Source organism: Ursus americanus, chromosome 29 (assembly GCF_024610735.1).
Source record: "Ursus americanus isolate L20-20 chromosome 29, mUrsAme1.1.p, whole genome shotgun sequence".
In the NCBI taxonomy this organism is placed as follows: Eukaryota; Metazoa; Chordata; class Mammalia; order Carnivora; family Ursidae; genus Ursus; species Ursus americanus.
Window position 1 is genome coordinate 2,164,987 of NC_142155.1, and position 19,193 is coordinate 2,184,179.

Below are 19,193 nucleotides of genomic sequence, written 5' to 3' on the forward strand. Positions count from 1 at the left end.
TCTGGTGGGACACAATGACTTGAAATGAGATAAAATTAAGAATTTTTTTTATATATAAAGAATCTACCTATTTAAGACGTAATATAATCCGATATACTTGATGTTCTTTCTACGTAGAGGATATCATCTGTACTGCTGTGACAGAAATAAACAACTGCTTTCTTCCCCCCAAATGGCATCATATACCACAGATGATGATCAGACAATACAGAGTCAGAAAAACTTTTCCTGGGAATTTTGTAGAGCTGAGATTGTACTCTGTGAAAAGCAAAAGTGTCGTAACCACATCATGTGGAAATAAGTTTTACTCTGTAAATGATCTTAGCTCCTTTTTAGCTGAAATTATTCCCTCTGTGGCTTTAGAGCCCGAATACTTGCCTTCCCTAACTTTATCCTCATCTCCTCTCATCCTTATGTTGGGGGGCAAGATTGGCAAAGCAGTACAGATTAAGCGTGGTATCTATCTTTTTCTATACATTATAATATGAAGAGGTATTCACTGAAGCCTGATTATCATCTTTAAGATCTCTGCTAAGCAAATTAGGTCAAGTACCATCTTAGTCATGGATGTACTTCTTAGAATTTACCTTGAAAAATTCAGTCTTCTCAGCTATGTATCTCAGATTGCCCGGAGTGAGGGGAGGTCTAATAACCACTGCTACCCTTCCCTGGTTTGGACTTAAGGGCTGGGCAGGCTCCACGCCGTTGATGTTTTCCCCGGCGACCATGGCCACAGACTGCGTCAGTCCCACCAGGTCCATGACTAATGAAATAGCAACACTCTGCACACTGAAATCACTTGCGTGACTGCAAGCACTCATCAGAGTCTGAAGCCACAGCGGAGGCTGCACGTGCTCCCAATCTGAAACAGAAGACGGAACCAACACGGTTCATCACGCTAAACCTTTCACGCGGACTCTAAATTTCAGGTTTATTAAAAAAAAAAAAAATCAAAGCACCTCTTTTTACTACCTTTAGGCCTTGACCTGTTAATAAATCCATGGTTTCTCACCTAGACTGGAGCTTTAAGAAAATAAAGCAGCAACAAGAATTTCATACACTTCTTTAGTATGTACTTTTCTTAGGCCAAGTCATAAACCTATTTCCCTGTCCTGAAAAATAGTATATTAATCAAACATTATGTAGCACTCATAGCACTCACTGCACTATGCGTGTGCATATATAAAACTTAAATAATGGTAAACATATATGATACTAGTCTTAAGAAAGGAAACCAATGGATCTAAAAGTTACATTACTTTTCTCCAGAGAAAGGAGTTAATGTCCTTAACTTTTACTCATCTGCAAGCAAACTGTGAAACACATCAAAATCACAACATTTTCCAATATATCAATATGTATCTCCCCATAAAGATAGTGTATCATTTTTTAAAAAATCTACAAATTAAATAACACTTTAAAAAATGAACTGGCTAAAAAAAGTCCCAGTTTTAATATTTGAGTGCTCCTTAAAAAAAAAAAAAGCGTGCCATAAAAAATATTTAAATTTAAATAAAACCAAGACGACCTTACCAGTCTCTGATTTTTCAGAATGTAAGTCTGAGGTATGGTTCCCCTCAGCAATGTAAACTGGGAAACTGGAGCACTCCAGGAAGAGCTGACAGGCAGAAAGGAAGGCAGAGAGGTATTCTTTTGAAGTCTTTTGTTTACTTATGTTTCTCTCTTTTACATCTCCATGCGAATCTCTGTCCCATTTTGGAGTCTCTCCTTGCTCTCGCTCTCGACTGAGGTCCCCCGGATGCTCTGCAGCCAAAGCCTGAGAAAAAGTGTTAGCCTGAATGATGTAGAGGTTGATAAGTCTGGTGAGGAACTGCTGGACATACTCCAAGCAGCACTGCATTGCAGTTTTTTGGGCTGTCTTCCCACTTCGGGGTGCTGTCCCCTGAGTGACTGTGGAAGGCGGCTGGATGATGGTCTCTTCAGATCCCACAGTGGAGGCCGTTTCTGTCTCGGAGGATGTGCTACCGATGGGGATGGCAGCTGTCCCCTGCCCCTCACTCAGGTCTCTGTCAATGTCATCACTTCGGTCTGCCTGATACTGTATAAATTCAGTGAACCCGCTCTCTGATGATCGACTGCTTGGGGGATTTTCTCCATCTTCAAACACTTCGGTAGGATTTTCAAGAGAAACTGATGATACCTGATAGACATTAAAAAGAGCAAAGGCTAAGTGGTTGAGTGTGTATGTGAGAAATTAAAAATTAGAAATGGCCATGTTCTGAGAGAAGTCAATTTGGATACGATGATTTACTGAATCTTAGAATAGTTTCTACCACTGATTCATGTGTCTATGATAATCAACAGGAAATACTGGTATGGTCTAATGTATATATTAATATAAACTCATTCGCTAAGTATTATTCACTACATGTATAGCTTAAGGCTGGGTTCTTGAGGGCAAAATATGTGTATGCACAAATCTCTAGCATCCATATGCATGTTTTCAAATGACTGACAATTTATTCAATCTACTTCATGAAATCACTTTCCTAATGTCTAAACAATGCAAGGAATGAGAAATTTTAAAAAATAGAAATAAATTCTAATAGGTCATCCGTTCAGAACCCACAAATGTGAAATTTCTGTTACTTTTTAAACAGAAAGTTTACTATTTGAATATTAAAATACTATTTAAATGTGTGCCATTAATCTTACATTCTTTCAACAGTTACCGAACCCACGTTATGTGCCAGATGCCACATTAGGTACTAGGAATAAAAGGAATAGTCTGTAATCCGAAGGAGAAAATAGGAAGACAATTACAGTATTAACGAAAGACGGACCAGCCTCTGGAGTAGAGCTCGGATGCACTAACCATCCCCTTCCCAAGGACCGGAGGAGAACAATCACCAAGCGTGTTTTATGGCTTAGTTTAAGGAAACAAAAGTTGTACATATCATGAATTGCTTGGGGACCGTGCCAGAGTGTAAGCTGAATTTGAATAAGAGCGCTTCTTAGTAACTATAAAGTGATCTTACTGAAGACTACTGAAGATACAAACGAAATGTTCTCCTGCTATGAAGCAGGGCCTCACCCAGTGTTCCTTGCTTCAGTGAATGACACCACCATTCATCAAATCAGAAGACAGAAACCTAGGGGTGATTCTTGGGATCTTCTCCACCTTTCCTTCATACTTGCCCTACACCCACTCCAGAAGAGCAAGCAGTGAATGGGACTGGCCATGAGTCAGCTAAGGTTCTGCCACTTACTAGCTTGGCAAGTTATTTAACCTCAGTCTTCTGATAAATATATTGAGAGAACAATAGTTTCTAAATTTTACAGTTGCTGTGAGGATTAAGACAGCACATGGCCTAGTGCCTGCCAGTTAGTAAGCTCTCAATAAATGCTAGTGATCACTCATGACCCTTACCAATCTGTTACTAGGGTTTACTGATCGCTTTCTCTTAAATATATGGCTAATCCATTTATTTCTCTGTCCTCAGGCCCCCATCCTGTTAGCATGTTACCACCAGCTCTCACCTGCTCTACTGCAGGTCTCTCCACATCCACGTTCTGAGATCATGCTGCACACTGTGAAGTAATTTATCTATTACACAAATCATGTTATGTCACTTGCCTTTTAACCCTTCAGGGACTTCCCACTACTTCTAAAATAAAGAATAAAAGCCCCAGTATGGTGAAAGGCTCTGTACACCCTGGCCCCTGCCTGTCTCAAGACTGCATCTCTCCCTTGCTGTGTGCACAGCATTTCTTTCTGCCGAAGAGCCTTTGGGAATGCTTCTTCCTTTATCAAGTGCTCTCTTTTTTCTACCCCATATCTCTAGGGCTTCACTCAATCCTTCCTTAAGAAAGTCTTCCTTACACCCACAATCCAGGTCAAATCACCGCATTTTCCATATTCCTACCACTCTGTATTTTCCTTCATGTGTTCATCACGACCATAATTATATGTGCAATTATTTGTTTAATGTGTGTCTCTCAACTAGCAAAAATGGGTCAGGAAGGCAGGGACTGTGCTATTTCATCACTGAACACAGAGTGGGTACCGGATAAAGAGAGGCTGTTTTCTGAGTTTCAAAGGTAAGCACACTGAGGGGCTCAGGAAGTTAAAAACGAAACTTGCCCAAGGTTACATAGCAAATAAGGTCAGTAGTTAATAGCTTAGCTTAGGTGATCGTAAACTTCACGATGTTTTTACCATAGCCTATCACTGTAACAACTTTTCACATTATAATGCCAGAGTTCAGAGGCAGCTATCAGAATTGAACTGCTGAGATTTCTACTTTGAAAGGTTAAAAACCATCTAAAACCTTGTATTAATACCTTTTCAAAAAGAAGTCGCATCTAAATGGTAAAACTGTCATTAGCTTATTATCGTAAAGTTACTTCTGTATTAATCTTTTTCATACAAGGATCATAAAACACATGGACATTACATTAACAGAATTCGAGCTATAAATTCAGTTAAACACGTATACATTTATTTGTATGGTCTGTATTATATAACTGTGCTTCAGATTATTTTATAATAAAGCGTCTTTCTGAAAATTTGAAAGAAATGACATGTTTTGGACATTTGGGTATAGATACCCAATACACTGATTTTATAAAAACGCACTAAATTAGAGTCGCAAGTTTTTTTAAAGAATCATTCCTTTCCTTATACTTTTAAAAAAAGGAATAATGAAAATACTCTCAGATTTCAAATATGATAAATTTCAGACATTTCAGTGAAGATAATACCATTGTGCTGAGGTAAAAAAAGGAAAGAACATATATGGCCTGAGAATACAGAAGAAAACCAAAGACAGGGAAAAGCACATTCTCTGGTTAATGCACCATTATGTTAAAAAAAAGTGTTATTTAGTTTCCTTCATTTAATACAAATGGATGTTCCCATTTACCTTAACCTGTAACCACCAATAAGTGTTTCCAGATGATTTATTTCTACATAATAAATATTCACATATTTGAATATGCTATTGGGAGAATGCTGAGATCCTCCCCCTACTGGAACTAATCTCATTAAAAAAACAACAAAAAACAAAGCAGTTAATACCTATTTTAGTTTTATTTCTAAGAAGATCCTATAGGCATAAATTAAGGAAACAGAACAAAATGAATTCTACAACAGAATCAGTATATGTATCACATATAAACAGTAAGCAGGTAGGAAGGAAAATAAGAGACGGATTTTAGTTTATGTAGGATAATCCTAGGATATATTTAAATTGATTGTGGGTCACGTTCATTTCATACACAAAAAGCAATATATTTAAAAGGTCCAATAACAAAGTTTTAGGACTAATACTTGATGGGAAAGGTTGTATTAGACTATCCTGATAAAATATTTTGCCTGGCTGGAAAAAAAAAAGCAATGGAAAAAAAAAAGGGCAACTATACAAACCCAAACCCAGAACTAAGATAATGAACCCCGGATATCAGAAAGTTTTAAATCTTTGTTTTAAAACAGAACCACTGTGCCCAAGTTCAACGGAACTACATACATGGTTTGTTGCACAGGTGCATCACAGGTGTTTTAAGTATGACATTATGGCCATTAAAATCATCATAATTCTATTCAACGTCACAAAGCTAGCACTAAGAATCTGGAAGACTGAATAGAGCAAAAAGTTTCTGGATTTCGAGAAGAGCACATCAACAATTTAGTGTATCTATAAAAAGGACCAGTAAAGTTTAGACTGTAAACCTGCCGTCCAATATGGTGGCTACTACGCACATGTGACTACTGAGCTTGTCAGACATAGCTGATCTGACAAAGGAACTTTTTTTCATTTAATTTAAAACTCAAAAAGTAATAATTTAGTTATAAAATTTTTAAATATGTTTAGAACTTGGATATGTAAATCTAATTTTTCAAATGTATACTTTATAAAATTAAATACAGATCAAATATTTCTGATAAAAATTTTGCACTTCAATGCTGTAAGTATAAAACATATGCTGGAATTTTGAAGACTTAGTACAAAAAAGAATGTAAAATAATTTTTAAAATATTACATCGATTTTACATTGTCATTATGTTGAAATAATATATTAGCTATACTGAGCTAAATAAAATATAATTAAGATTATTTTCACCTGCTTCTATTTTTTAATGTGGCTACCAGAAAGTTAAAAATTACATATGTTGCCGGCATTGTATTTCTAGTGGAGGGCTGTTATAGACAGCTAAACTGCCAAAAGCCTACAGGATGGACTACTGCCACAACACTCGAGTCTAGAAAAAAATTCACTGATACCTAAATGACTATAAAGTATTCTGCTTTGAAGAAATATAATTGGTCTAATACCAAAAATAATAGCAAACCTTACCTTTTTGTCTTCCCATTCTTTGACCGAGCTGCTCTGCCCACTTGGAAACTGCAACACACCTCCAGTGCTGGCAGATAAGAGTGGAGGTTGAACCTTGCTAAGGATCTTTGAGCAGAGCCTGAGTGAATCTGTGAGTTCAGACAAGTGCAATGTCTGGAGATGGCTTGTCAGGGCAGAAATCATCCTGAGCAGTAACTGGGGCAAGTGTTCTGTCTGGATTTCAATGTAAGTCTCCTGAAGATGGAAAGTGAAATGACACAAGTTTACATAATGTATAACCCCAAAATTCTATTATTTCTTTTATTTTTAATGTACATAACAAAAGAAAGAATTATACTCATCTGCAATATTTTATAGGTATCATGCTCTTAATTAACATTGTATGCTCATTTTATTACTGACTTAAAAAATTTCTATTCCCAAATTCTCAGTTTAAGTACTTCAAGGTATGTATGATAAAATAACCCCAGTTTTATCAGCTATATTACAGAAATTATAGTATTAAAAAAGTGAATACAATCAGTTAAAGACAAAAGACAGGCCGAATGTCATACCTGACACAGCACCCTCATACTTCTAGTAGGCTTCAAAAGGAGAAAGCAAAGAATTGAGGAGAGAAAAGGAGAAAAGATTTCCAACAGTCTTCATTTAATAGAAAGAATTATTAGTGAGTATAAATGCATTAGACCACTATACGGTAAACACTTAAGATTTCAGTAACATGTAGTTATGAAGTATATTCCATGTATTACATAAGACTTATATATGTATTATACATATGTCAGAGGAAAAACACTTGGAAAAACTTAGGGAAAAAAGTTATGCCAAAAGAGAAAAAAATCAATTTAACTTTAAAGATGAAATTTATTTAAAGATAAGGTCTGTCTCCAACAGGAAATATCTGAACTACTGTTATTACACTTCCTCAATACTTTTTTACCAAGGTGGTCTTACCAAAGAAACTATATCCAACAAAAAATCCACCAGTAAGCAGAAATTCGTCAGCTGTAACTCAGATGACTCACTACTATCTCCAGGCCCCATCTGAAGTCTGGCGTGCAATGTCCTCCTAAAAGGGCAAAATTCGCTTTATCAAGTATACTACTAAGTGATATGAATATTCATATCATACATACATCGCTTTCTTTTTAATGAGAATCAACACTGGACACACACAATGATGCTCCTGTGAACATCCCCCTGCCCCCAGGACACTGAACTCCGAGTGGAAAATGTCCAAGGAAGATTCCTAAGCTCAAGCTCCCTGGAACCCCAGCCTGTGTGTCCAAGGGCTCTGGGTGCATCTCACTTTCTTGGACTTGTGCCCACTACACATGCCATCTCCTAGTTAAAATGGATTATTTGCTGTTTGATTTATAACCTCAGGGACTTTTATTAATACCAACTTGTCCTCCTGATTTGCTGTCCTCCCTCAACTTCATTCTCTCAAATCCAGAATGTATCCACCCTTCCTGGTTTGAGATCAAACATCATCTTCCTGCAGGAGGCCTCTTCTGATCATTCCTCCAACAAACATTCACTTTAAATCATGTAAGTTCTGTAAGACCATACACTGCCCTACACTCTGAAGACACAAAGAATATGACAGAGTCCTTAGCAAGCAAGAAATATAAACATATAGACAAATAAATATAGCAATGTGGCAGTGTAGGAATTGATTCTGATGGGAGATTTGAGGGAGTCATGGAAGGCTCCTGAAAGTTGGGTCACTTCTCTATAGGATTTCCCAGATGGGCTGGGTGGGGTAGGGGGGAGAATATTTTAGAAGAAATAGCACAAGTGAAGGCTCAGCAGCAAGAGTGAAGGGTCAGGCACTGTGTGTTCAGGGAACAGTACAGAAGGGTAAAGAATGGTGGGTGAGTATTTGTGAATGTAGAAAGGAAGGTGGAAGCCCAGGCCAGAACTAGGTGGCAAAAAGATATTCATAATTCCTCATTATTCCTACCACATTTTAATCTATTAAGGAAGCTGTAACTTTTTAAATAAAGATTATTTATTTATTTATTTAAGAGAGAGAGAGAGAGAGAGAGAGAAAGAGAACACAAGCAGGGGGGAGGAGCAGAGGGAGAGGGAGAAGCAGACTCCCGCTGAGCAGGGAGCCCAATGCAGGGCTCAGTCCCAGGACCCCGGGATCCTCACCTGAGCCAAAGGCAGAGCTTAACTGACTGAGCCACCCAGGTGCCCCAAGGTATCTGTAACTTTTAATCTAATACTAGGAATAAGCATGTGCATATATTACTGCTCCCATTATAAGGTCTTTGAAGACAGGGACTGTCTTTTTTCCTAAGTGCTCATTATCTGTCAAATGAGTAAGCAAACAACTTTCTAAACCATTACAGGGATTAATGTTTTATATTTTTAAAAGACTTCCAAGATCACACATGCTTCCTTTATGACTACATGTTCCCAAGGCTTGAGAGGTTAATCTGTTCTGAGAGGATCTGGTCTAGAATCCAGAGATTCCACTCAGGTTCACCAGTATTCTTGGGTTTTCAGAGTTTTTAAACTTTATGTCCTAAGAGGTAGAGGGCATTTTTCACTCACCATTTCACTCACCAGTGACAATATGGACTAGTTCTAGGATTTAAAAAACACAAGAATGACCAAGGAATTTGTTATTAAAAGTGGGAATCATTTTGGTAAAGTGTGCTGAGGCAACAGCCACAAATTCGGTATTTTCTCTACAACGAAGAAAAACCGGATTACTATAGATTGGAGAGGGAAAATCTTTCATCTATGCTGGTAACTAAATAACTTGTTTTCTAAACTACTTTGCAATTCTAAGATTATATGATCAATGATTCTATGCTCTAGAGTGACATGACAGAGACAGATTATGGTTATTAAATAATAGTTGTCAGTAGTAGAATGTATCTATAAAAGAACATTTTTTTCATTAGACTCAAAAAAATTGGCTTTGGATGCTATTAAATTAAAACAAATGAAACAGTTTAACATACCTACAACATTCTTCAAACCAACGTGCAACGTAATCCCACATATAATAAGGCTCAAAGGAATTAAAAAGAAGGTTGGCAGTTTTAATCAGCTCTGCTGTTTTCTTATTTTCCCTTAGTTTACTAAAAAAGGAAAAGAGAAACAAAGAAAAACTAAGGAATATTAACATTTTTTTTCAGAATTAAATTTGAGTGCAATGTTGTCAGGGCAGTACATATTGCTAGGTAGTTGCTAGTACACTTGCCAGCGAGAAAATCGCAACAAATAATTTTCATACCGACACTCTATTACTTTATGTGTACTTTTCCAAATTCAGGTTTTCATAACTCATGTATGATCAAGATCAGAAATAAGCCTATAAGAGAAAATATCTGTGCTTCCAGCAAAAGAAGAGCAAGTTATTTTCGAACTTTTGACTGCCCGTTAATTTGGCATTACATTCTTTTGTTTCCCTTGAAAATTATTACTCTTAGCTGAAAAACAACAAAATAATACTGTAAATGGCCATGATTACAGAAATTCCATCAGGGAAAAAGAACTTATTTCAAGTGGGGGACCTCTGGCCTATTAAGCACCCACCTACCTACCATCTCTTGCCACCCTTCCTAACAGTTAAAACAGTTGTTTTTATATACAGTGAGGTACTATCAATACAGCCAGCATATTATAGCAAAAAGACTAACTGAATATTCTATAGGGCAACACAGATTATCAAGCAGAGTACAGAATGAAATCGAGTACGAGAGCAGTCAATATTAACTTCTCAAACAAGAATTACAAGAATATTTATCAGAAATCAAAACTCTCTTAAAATGTTTTAATATGTAAAACTGTGTTTTAGGAAAGCCCAGGTTATCTCCAAAGCCCAGAAAGGAGACACAAGTGGAATGCAAATTACGTAAAAGAAACTACAGTCTTGAAACCTATGTCATAATGATAGATGAGACTGGAAAACAGGTGTGCTGCTGAAAGTAGAGAAGAAATGTAAAGGTAAAACCTTGTGAACATGAATCTACCACTGACTTAGAGAAAAGGATATGCTCATATTACATGACTTTCCCAGGCATTATAAAAATACATATTTATATATATACCTGAAAGAAGAAATAATCATAACTTGAAAAAAAATTGTTGAAAGAACACCTGGTAGCCTTTGATTCATTTCACTCCGTGTTCAATCTTTTTCTGAACTATGATTTGGTCTCCTGAGTGTGCCAAGTAACCAAGAGGCACGACCCCATGCAAACAATCAGGACTTGTACCAAGCAAGAAATAACTTCCATTCCTGACATGTGGCAGTTCACCTCTTCTGAGTTTGGAAAGTGTGAATAAGTTCCCTGGAATCTGTATCTTCACATTAACTGCTAAACTTTAGTATTCTAACCAGACAGACTGAGAACCAACCCTGGAATGTGCTGGTTCTACTATATAGTAGTCAGGAGGTAAATGCCTATTTGAAAGATCAGCGCAGTTAATTATGAGAGTTCATACTGCCAAAATACAGTAATATTTACAATCAGATCTACTCATGCAGAACACAAATTTCACAGAGCAGTCTCTACTTCATGAATATCAATAAATGAGGACATCTTTCTATCATGCTTAGGTTTTTTTTTTTTTTTAAGATGTTTTATTTATTTACTTGAGAGAGAGAGTGAGACAGCCAGCGAGAGAGGGAACACAGCAGGGGGAGTGGGAGAGGAAGAAGCAGGCTCTTGGCGGAAGAGCCTGGCATGGGGCTCTATTCCAGAATCCCGGGATCACGCCCTGAGCTGAAGGCAGACGCCCAACAACTGAGCCGCCAGGTGCCCCAAATGCTTAGGTTTTTGATAACCCACCTGCTTAACTGAGCATGATCCTTGCTGAAGGGTGGCTCCATCTGAAGATCCAATTCTGCTTTGCACTGAGAATATAATGTTCTAAATACTTCAATTAGGACATCTTCCAGAATTACAGGTCCTAAAATTAATAGACATATTAAAGACAATAATTAATTAGCATTGACAAATCAGGATTATTTACAAATTGGCCTGATCATGGGATGCTTTAAAACAAGTATTTTGAAAAAAATTTTTTTCTGGAAGCTATACTAAACTTCGTATTTTAAGCTGAACAAGTGTTTATTTAACAATAGGTTGACATAATAAAAATTACAAAATCAAGGAAGTGTGCTTTGGCAGTTAATAGCAATATCCTTAGAAAAATTATTTATTTCTCTGAGTTTTCGTTTCCTCACGTAGAATGAGGATAATACCGAACTTACGGGGTTGTTAGAGGATTGGGAAAAAAATATTTGTAAGGTGGGAAAGCACAGTTCCCAGAATATAATGAGTATTCAATAAATACTTATACTACTACTACTATTATTTTAAATGATATAAAAATGCACAAGGCAAATTTTACTACAACAGACGCTAATCTCCTTAAAAAAAAAAAATCTCTGAGCTTCATCTATTATCATGCAAGAGCTAAAATAAGTTCTCAAAGCCACTGATGCAACTCAAGTTATTTTTATATTTAAAATTTTTCTTTTTTAATAGTTAAGAAGACATGCATATTTGCTAAAACATCTGCATGTAATTTAATAAAATTACACTCTTTATTATTTCATTTTATTGTTTCTAATATTTTTGGTTTTTCTCAAATTTTGTCTCAGGTGCCATAACTCACTTCCCAATAGATCTAATATCTGGGAAATATACAATGAAGATAGGGAAAATACATAAAATAAGGACGATATGGGGAATCAACCTGAGGGAGAGAACCCTGATATTTTTGCTCGAGTCCTTGAATTTTGTGAACTCTAAGACAGATAGTCATGACAGATCATAAATGCTTCAGTAACTTAATCAGGATTAAGAAAAACTTAGATAGTATCTTTAAAATGACTCCTCCATTACACATATAGTATAAGGTAAAATATATAGCGTATATATATATAGTACATATATAGTACAAGGTAAAATATGAGAACATATGGGTTGGATGTATACACGTCTATCTTCTTAAAATTTTAGGTAAGAAATTGTTGAGAACCTGTATTTGAAGGCCACCTCAAAATATAGCAATTTCTCTATGTAATGACTTTTATTTTTACTATGAAACAGTACAAAACAACCACACATGACCTTATGCCCTAGGACAATATGTATTACCTAGCTCAGGTTTGTCAAGTAAACTGATTAAAATACGAAAAGGTTTTAGATCCTGCATTAAAGTGCTCTCTTCTCCAAATCCATTCACTTGTAAGATCCCCACCATTGCCTTTAAAAAAGAAAAAGTATATTAGTCATTTAAATAAACAGATGCAAAGACTTTTTTCTTAAGAAAAAATTTAAATATGACCATAATGGAGATTTACATTTATTGCTTTTCTGAAGTTCTTTCACTGCAGTTAGCTTTTTCCCCCTCCTAAGGGGAAAAAAAAGTTACATTCATCCATCTTGAGGGGAAAAAAGAGTGCTTATATTTTCTCTAGAAAAAAAGTGGAAAAGTTAAAAAAAATCTAGAAAAATAAATTCATGTGTTATTTTGACGTTTTGCCTAAAAGATAAAAATGTTTCTATTTAATATCCTCATCAACAGGCCCTAAAGTATGGCACAGTACCATGACAGTGTCTGCTACTATGCAATTGTCTTCCCACTGGTAACTCAAAACTGTATTCTTACAACCTCACTCATTTAAAAATGCTTCAGATACCATGTATTTTCTGTTTGTTATGAGTTATTTTGAATATCTCATAATTAAAGTAAAAATAACATAAAACTATGGCTCATTTTAACCTTTCCATTACAAAAGTAATTTACCACATTCAGATTCCTCTTGCAACCCAAATTTCCATGAGGCTTCAGAGGAAATAACACAGGTCCTAGCTCATTTTTGGAAGAGCTCCAATTCATAAGGCAGACAGGTGAGAAGATGAAACTATGTATTAATAAAGTCATGAGAACAAAGTAAGAAAAAATCTCTGGACTTATAGAGAGGTGAGTCTATCTTAAGATGACTTACTCATTTTATTGTAATCGTTTGCTTGTTACAGTCGTTCTTAGGATATTTGTGAGCCTTGTCTCCACCCTTCGACAATGAACTAATTCAGTTAAGGCAGGACCTTGTCTTACACTTGTCGAGTAACTCCACCAATCAGGGAGCAGCCAAAAAATAAAGTGAAAGCATTCATTACCTGGACCAACAATTCTTTTGAAAAGGTAGTGAGATAGTAAGTGGCATGTTCTTCAGGGTTACTGTGTCTCGTGCTTCTGGGTCCTATGATAGCACCGTTGTTATCAAAACCTCCATGGAAACAAACAGCAAAATAAATTAAAATGCAATTCTCAGAATGTTGTTCACTAAATACCAAAGCAGCAAATATCTCAAAAACAGAACCACTTACCAGTTAGCAGCCCAATCAATGTCAGCAAGAGAGATCATTTTAGATAGTTTAATAAAGGGAAACCAATTCAATACGTAAGTATCATAATAGTCTTCCAGCATTATCCTGTATTTTTTTTTTCCAATCTTACGAAGAGTGAAATAACTGAAGATTCAGAAACTCCAAGATACGTTATATTGTATCTTTTCACTCTGGGCAGTAAGGAGTTGTGAAGACAGGCCAAACACTCACAAAAAGTATGGAAGAACAAAGAACTTACTGCTTGAGTGGGAGACTGGTAAGGAACCGTGTGCAGGACAATAGTAATTGTTCTGATTCCTTTGATGACTACAAAGTTTTGGAAATTCTGTTATTATTTTGGTTATTAATTTACCTTTCTTTGTCTACATACTCACAGTATAACAGCCTCAATTTCAAAGAAGAAAAAAATCTTGTCAAAGGAAACACGACTCATGGGTTAAAAAAGCCTCTACTGTTAAGAAGATTTTGAAATTTCGTCATGTAATTTATTAATACTATTTATATTTTTCTTGTCTATTTAAGCAGACTGAGTTTCTTCACTTAGGACACATACCACTTGATAATACCTAGTACGGCAATTTCCTTCTGTCTTTCCTAGCCTAAGATGGTACATATCAAAGACCTACCCAGAAGCCACGCATAAAGCCTCCGGTTCAGGGACATGTCCCTCCTCAGTACTACGTGAAGGGCTGCTGACAAGATCCTGATCATATCTGGTCGAGTGGCCTGAAAAAGTCAGAAATGTGGTTTTACTTAATCACATACAAAAACACATTCCTTTCTTTCCTCTTTAAAAAAATCCCACCGTGCAATATACTCAGAATGTTAGGGCTTAGGAGGTAGTTTCATATAGGACTCATTTGACTTTTCAAACACAGGAATGATCACTTCCATTTTACAGATTAGGAAACAGTAAGAAAAGGTAACACAGCTACTTAGTTGCATGACTCGATTATTTTAATCTCTAGGTTAAAGTGCTTTATCCTACCTAATATTAGCAAGATCTGACATAAAACAAAAAAAATGGAGCAAAATGCAACAGATTCAAAAAACATATGCTTTTGGTCTTTCACGTGCACAGTGGTATCAACTGGCGCTAAGTACGCTGGCGCTCACTATCTCATCAACTCCAAGTCCTTCATTTCCTGACCTTTTAAACATTTTTATCTTGTAGTATTTCAAACATATAGAAAAAACAATATAATGAATGCTTTTTGTACCCAGATACAGCTTTAACACATCTTTTTTTTTTTTCATTTTACTTCAGATCCTCTAAAGAGAAAATTCATTTTTCCCTTGCCTTTCCTAATAGCCTTAATTAGATGTTCAAAAAGTGATTTCCTAATGAAGGTCTGGTTTTAGCTAAGAGAGGTGACGTTAAAAGAAAAATAAAAGGCAGGCAGCTAATTAAATAGCTGTTAATTTTAAGAATATTACTAGATAATCACTTTAGAATAGACTCTTGGAATCTGAGCATTAGAAGGTAATATGGAAATCATCTAGTCTAAAAATATCATTCTAGAATAAAAAACCAGAGCCTCACAGGGCCTAAATACTTAACCAAATTCAAATACCTGGTTAGTGCCTCACATGAATAGAGACCTCTTTAAAAAAAAAATTATTAATTGTAATTTTTATTTTTTTGGGAACAGACTTGTTAAACATAGACTTGTTAACTTTTCACTATACTGTGCTTCTTCACAGTACTGGCAAAGGATGCACCCAGCCTGTTTGTTTTAAAGGAATCTTAGAAATTTAATTGAGATGTTACAGAACACAGATCATCAATAGCTGAAAAATTATGGTCCCTCATCTGAACACAGACGCCTTTTATTACTCTAAGCAATCTCAAAGTGTGGTTCCTGAACTCCTGGGGATTTCTGAGACCCTGGGACCTGAGCAGGTCCGCAAGGTAAAACACTATATTCATGACAATACCAAGACGCTCCCTGCCTTCTGAGCTGCGCTGACATTTGCTCCGATCAGCAGTACTGGGGAAGCCTGCCAGTGCCCAAGCACGAACAGAAGCAGTACAGCACAGCATCGACCAGACTCGGAGTCGGGGGATTTTCTACTGCCATGTACTTACAGTAAAATTAAAAACAACAAAAAAAGCCAGTTGAATGTTGTTAGTGAAGCAGAAAAAAGTTTATTAAATATTAGCCCCTGCACACAAGTCTTTTAATATTGCGTAATGAAATGGGGAGTAAACACAAAACACCTCTGATATTAAATGACGAATGTCTTGAGGAAAAGCACCTGTCTGACCATTTGAATTGCGAGCTGTACTACTCATTTTGTTGTTGTTGTTGTTGTTTTACCAAATACCACTTTTACCTGAAAGAGGGACTGATACAAACTATGATTACTCATGCTTGAACGCTTGGCAGATTATTTTCTCAAAAATAAAGTGAGACTGTCACTTCAAGAACAATATTCATCATTACAGATAATAAATTTTGAGCTTCCAAGAGAAAATTAGAATTGTTTTTAAGGTTTTATTTTTAAGTAATATCCACACCCAACATGGGGCTCATCGAACTTAACAACCCCAAGATCAAGAGTCACATGCTCTACCAACTGAGCCACCCCAAGAAAATTAGGATTTTAGAAAACCTGTATTTGGCTTCAAACAGTATATACTGAATTTAATTAAACTGGCTTGGGGGCGCCTGGGTGGCGCAGTCATTAAGCGTCTGCCTTCGGCTCAGGGCGTGATCCCGGTGCTCTGGGATCGAGCCCCACATCGGGCTCCTCCACTGGGACCCTGCTTCTCCCTCTCCCACTCCCCCTGCTTGTGTTCCCTCTCTCGCTGGTTGTCTCTCTCTCTGTCAAATAAATAAACAAAATCTTAAAAATAAATAAACAAACAAACAAACTGGCTTGAAAGCTTCTCAATACCTAAAAAGCTTTACCGATAAAATCGATGGTGGTAGTAAGCACTGTGATAGTTTGTTATTGTGCTAACTTCTGGAAGATCTGCATAATTCGGTAAACTAATATTTTCCAAATAACCAATCATGATGTTACGAAAGCATCTTTGGGAGATCCTGGGTGGCTCAATTGGTTGAGCGACTGACTCTTAAGCTCAGCTCAGCTCTTGATCTCAGCATCCTCAGTTCAAGGCCCAGGACATCACATCCCCAGCAAAAAACAAACAAAACCTTGTTTGGGTAAAGGATGTATTCAAAGTACCAGACAGATCAGATTTTCATGAAGCAGAATATGAGAAGTTTGTTAATTTGGTTTCAGAGTCCATATTGTAATTTTTTTAAAACTATGGCTTAGTGAGTTTTGGTGTAGTATCAAAGAAGAATATGCTGTTTTAACAACAACAAAAGACTGCTGGGACTCTCCTCCCTTTTCCAATTACGTATCAGTGAGATATTTCTTCCATATACTTCAACCAAAAGAAAAAAATCACAACAGATTGAATAGAGAAGCAAATACAAGCATTCTGCTCTGCACTATTAAACCGGTCACTAAACAAATTTGTGGAAAAATAAAACAATGCTACCCTATTCACCAATTTTTTTTAATGTGTTGGCAAAGAGTTACTTTCATAAAATGTTATTTATACTAATGTAACTTTGTTACTGTTATTTTTAAATGAATTAGTAAATATTAAAAAATCTGTCATTTTTAATTTCTAATATGATATAGACAGATCTAACTTACATAAGCAAAAGATTGTTTTTTGGATCCTCAGTATTTTTTTTAAAGATGCATTTATTTTACAGAGAAAGAGCAGGCACATGTGCATGCGAGCATATGGGGGGGGAAGGGGCAGATGGAGAGAGAATCCTCAAGCAGACTCCCTGCTGAGTGGGGAGCCCAATACAAGGCTCGATTCCAGGATCTTGAGATCATGACTTGAGCCAACATCAAGAGTTGGACAGTTAACCAACTGAGCCACCCTGGTGACCCAGGATCCACCCTTCCATCCTTCCCTTCCTTCCCCCCTTCCTTTCCTTCCTACCTTCCTCCTGCCCTCCCTTCCTTCTTTTATTTTGGGGGGGGGGGGAGAAAGCCTGAGCATGTGTACACATATGAGTAGGGGGAGGAAGAAGAAGACAAAGACTCCCCACTGAGCAGGAAGTCTGACATGGGGCTCAATCCCAGGACCCTGGGGTCATGACCTGAGCTAAAGGCAGATGCTTAACCAACTGAGCCACCCAGGCGCCCCAGGATTCTCAATATTTTTAAAGAGAGTAATTGCATCCTAAAACCAAAGCATTTGAGAACTGCTGATCTATCTAACATCAGATATGAAGACTACAGATATTTTCATAAAATCTTGAAAAGTAATAATGTGTTGGGCACCTGGGATCAAGCCCCCTGTCCAGCTCCATGCTCAGGGGGGAGTCTTCTTCCCACCTTCTCCCTTTCCCTCTGCACGTGTGCTTGCTCTCCCTCTCTCCAAGTAAATTAAAAAAAAAAATTTTTTTTAAATTACTAATGTCTTCCAATCTTATTTTGGAAAAAAAACAAAAAAAAAACCTACTTAAAAAAAAAAGATTTATTTTAGAGAGCAAGCAAGTGCATATGTGTGTGTGGTGGGGGAGGGAGAGAGGAAGGGGGAGAGAAGCAGACTCCCTGCTAAGTGTGGGGAATGACACTGACTCCATCTTACATCTCTGAGATCATGACCTGAGCTGAAATCAAGAGTCAGTTGCTTAACTAACTGCCTGAGCCACCCATGTGCCCTCCCCTCCCCAAACTACTCTTAATTGCTGTTGACATTACCACATATGTCTATTACGGAAAAGTATTCTCGCTTAAAGGTATAAGTATTAGAAATTAGGGTCAACTTTCCATGAAATAAGTAAGAGAGTCTAAGAACCCATTAACTGCTGAAGCTATTAACAGCAATCATTTTTGGAACAATGTAATGAAGTCTAAGTTACGGTCACAATCAAGATTTGCTTTAAATTTATATATATGCAAGATATGGAAAGAGGAAAAGTGGGGAACAAAGATGATTTTGTCTTCATCCATAGTCTCAGGTAATCTAAAAATCTAGTACAGTAATGGGGGAAATATTATAATTGAGTCTGAGTAGGGTATGTATTTAAAAAAAAATTAAACACAGCTACTGGTTTTATAATACAAATTATAAAAGCTAAGGCTTCAGAAGATCTTCTTGGCTGGTAGGAATATAGGGGTGGTACAGTGAGAAAGTACTGATGGAAATTCAGTTAAACAAAGGTTGAAAAACACTGGTCTAATGAGATAACAAATTAAGTTCTTCCCAATTTAAGTCTACCATGATGTAAATCCCTCAGATCTTGTTGAGTCACCTAATTAGTATACTAAAGGACTAATAATGTTGAATGCTTAAGAGTAAAGGTCAAAACATTTTTTTCAATAAAGACCCAGGTGATAAATACTTTAGGCTTTTGAGCCATATACATTACTTTAGCACATTCTTTGTTTTCTTTTATAAGTCTTTAAAAAAGTCAAACTCATTACTACCTGATGAAC

General features: G+C 36.6%; 1 protein-coding gene across 10 annotated transcripts in view; it reads right to left on the minus strand.

Annotated features, from left to right (window-relative positions):
* DOP1A (DOP1 leucine zipper like protein A) overlaps positions 1 to 19,193 on the minus strand; it is a 104,630-nt gene that overhangs the window by 33,310 nt on the left and 52,127 nt on the right. For 7 of the 10 annotated variants that reach the window (XM_087856917.1, XM_087856915.1, XM_087856919.1 and 4 more), the window contains exons 7-16: positions 14,336 to 14,435; positions 13,479 to 13,588; positions 12,453 to 12,561; positions 11,136 to 11,256; positions 9,300 to 9,419; positions 7,273 to 7,387; positions 6,873 to 6,902; positions 6,319 to 6,552; positions 1,534 to 2,161; positions 588 to 862 (exon numbers count right to left, since the gene is read on the minus strand). In XM_087856917.1, coding sequence (XP_087713043.1) covers positions 588 to 862; positions 1,534 to 2,161; positions 6,319 to 6,552; positions 6,873 to 6,902; positions 7,273 to 7,387; positions 9,300 to 9,419; positions 11,136 to 11,256; positions 12,453 to 12,561; positions 13,479 to 13,588; positions 14,336 to 14,435 — 1,842 coding nt within the window. The remainder of the gene's footprint in view (positions 1 to 587; positions 863 to 1,533; positions 2,162 to 6,318; positions 6,553 to 6,872; positions 6,903 to 7,272; positions 7,388 to 9,299; positions 9,420 to 11,135; positions 11,257 to 12,452; positions 12,562 to 13,478; positions 13,589 to 14,335; positions 14,436 to 19,193) is intronic. The other 3 variants (XM_045804400.2, XM_045804373.2, XM_087856914.1) reach the window with 1 other exon arrangement.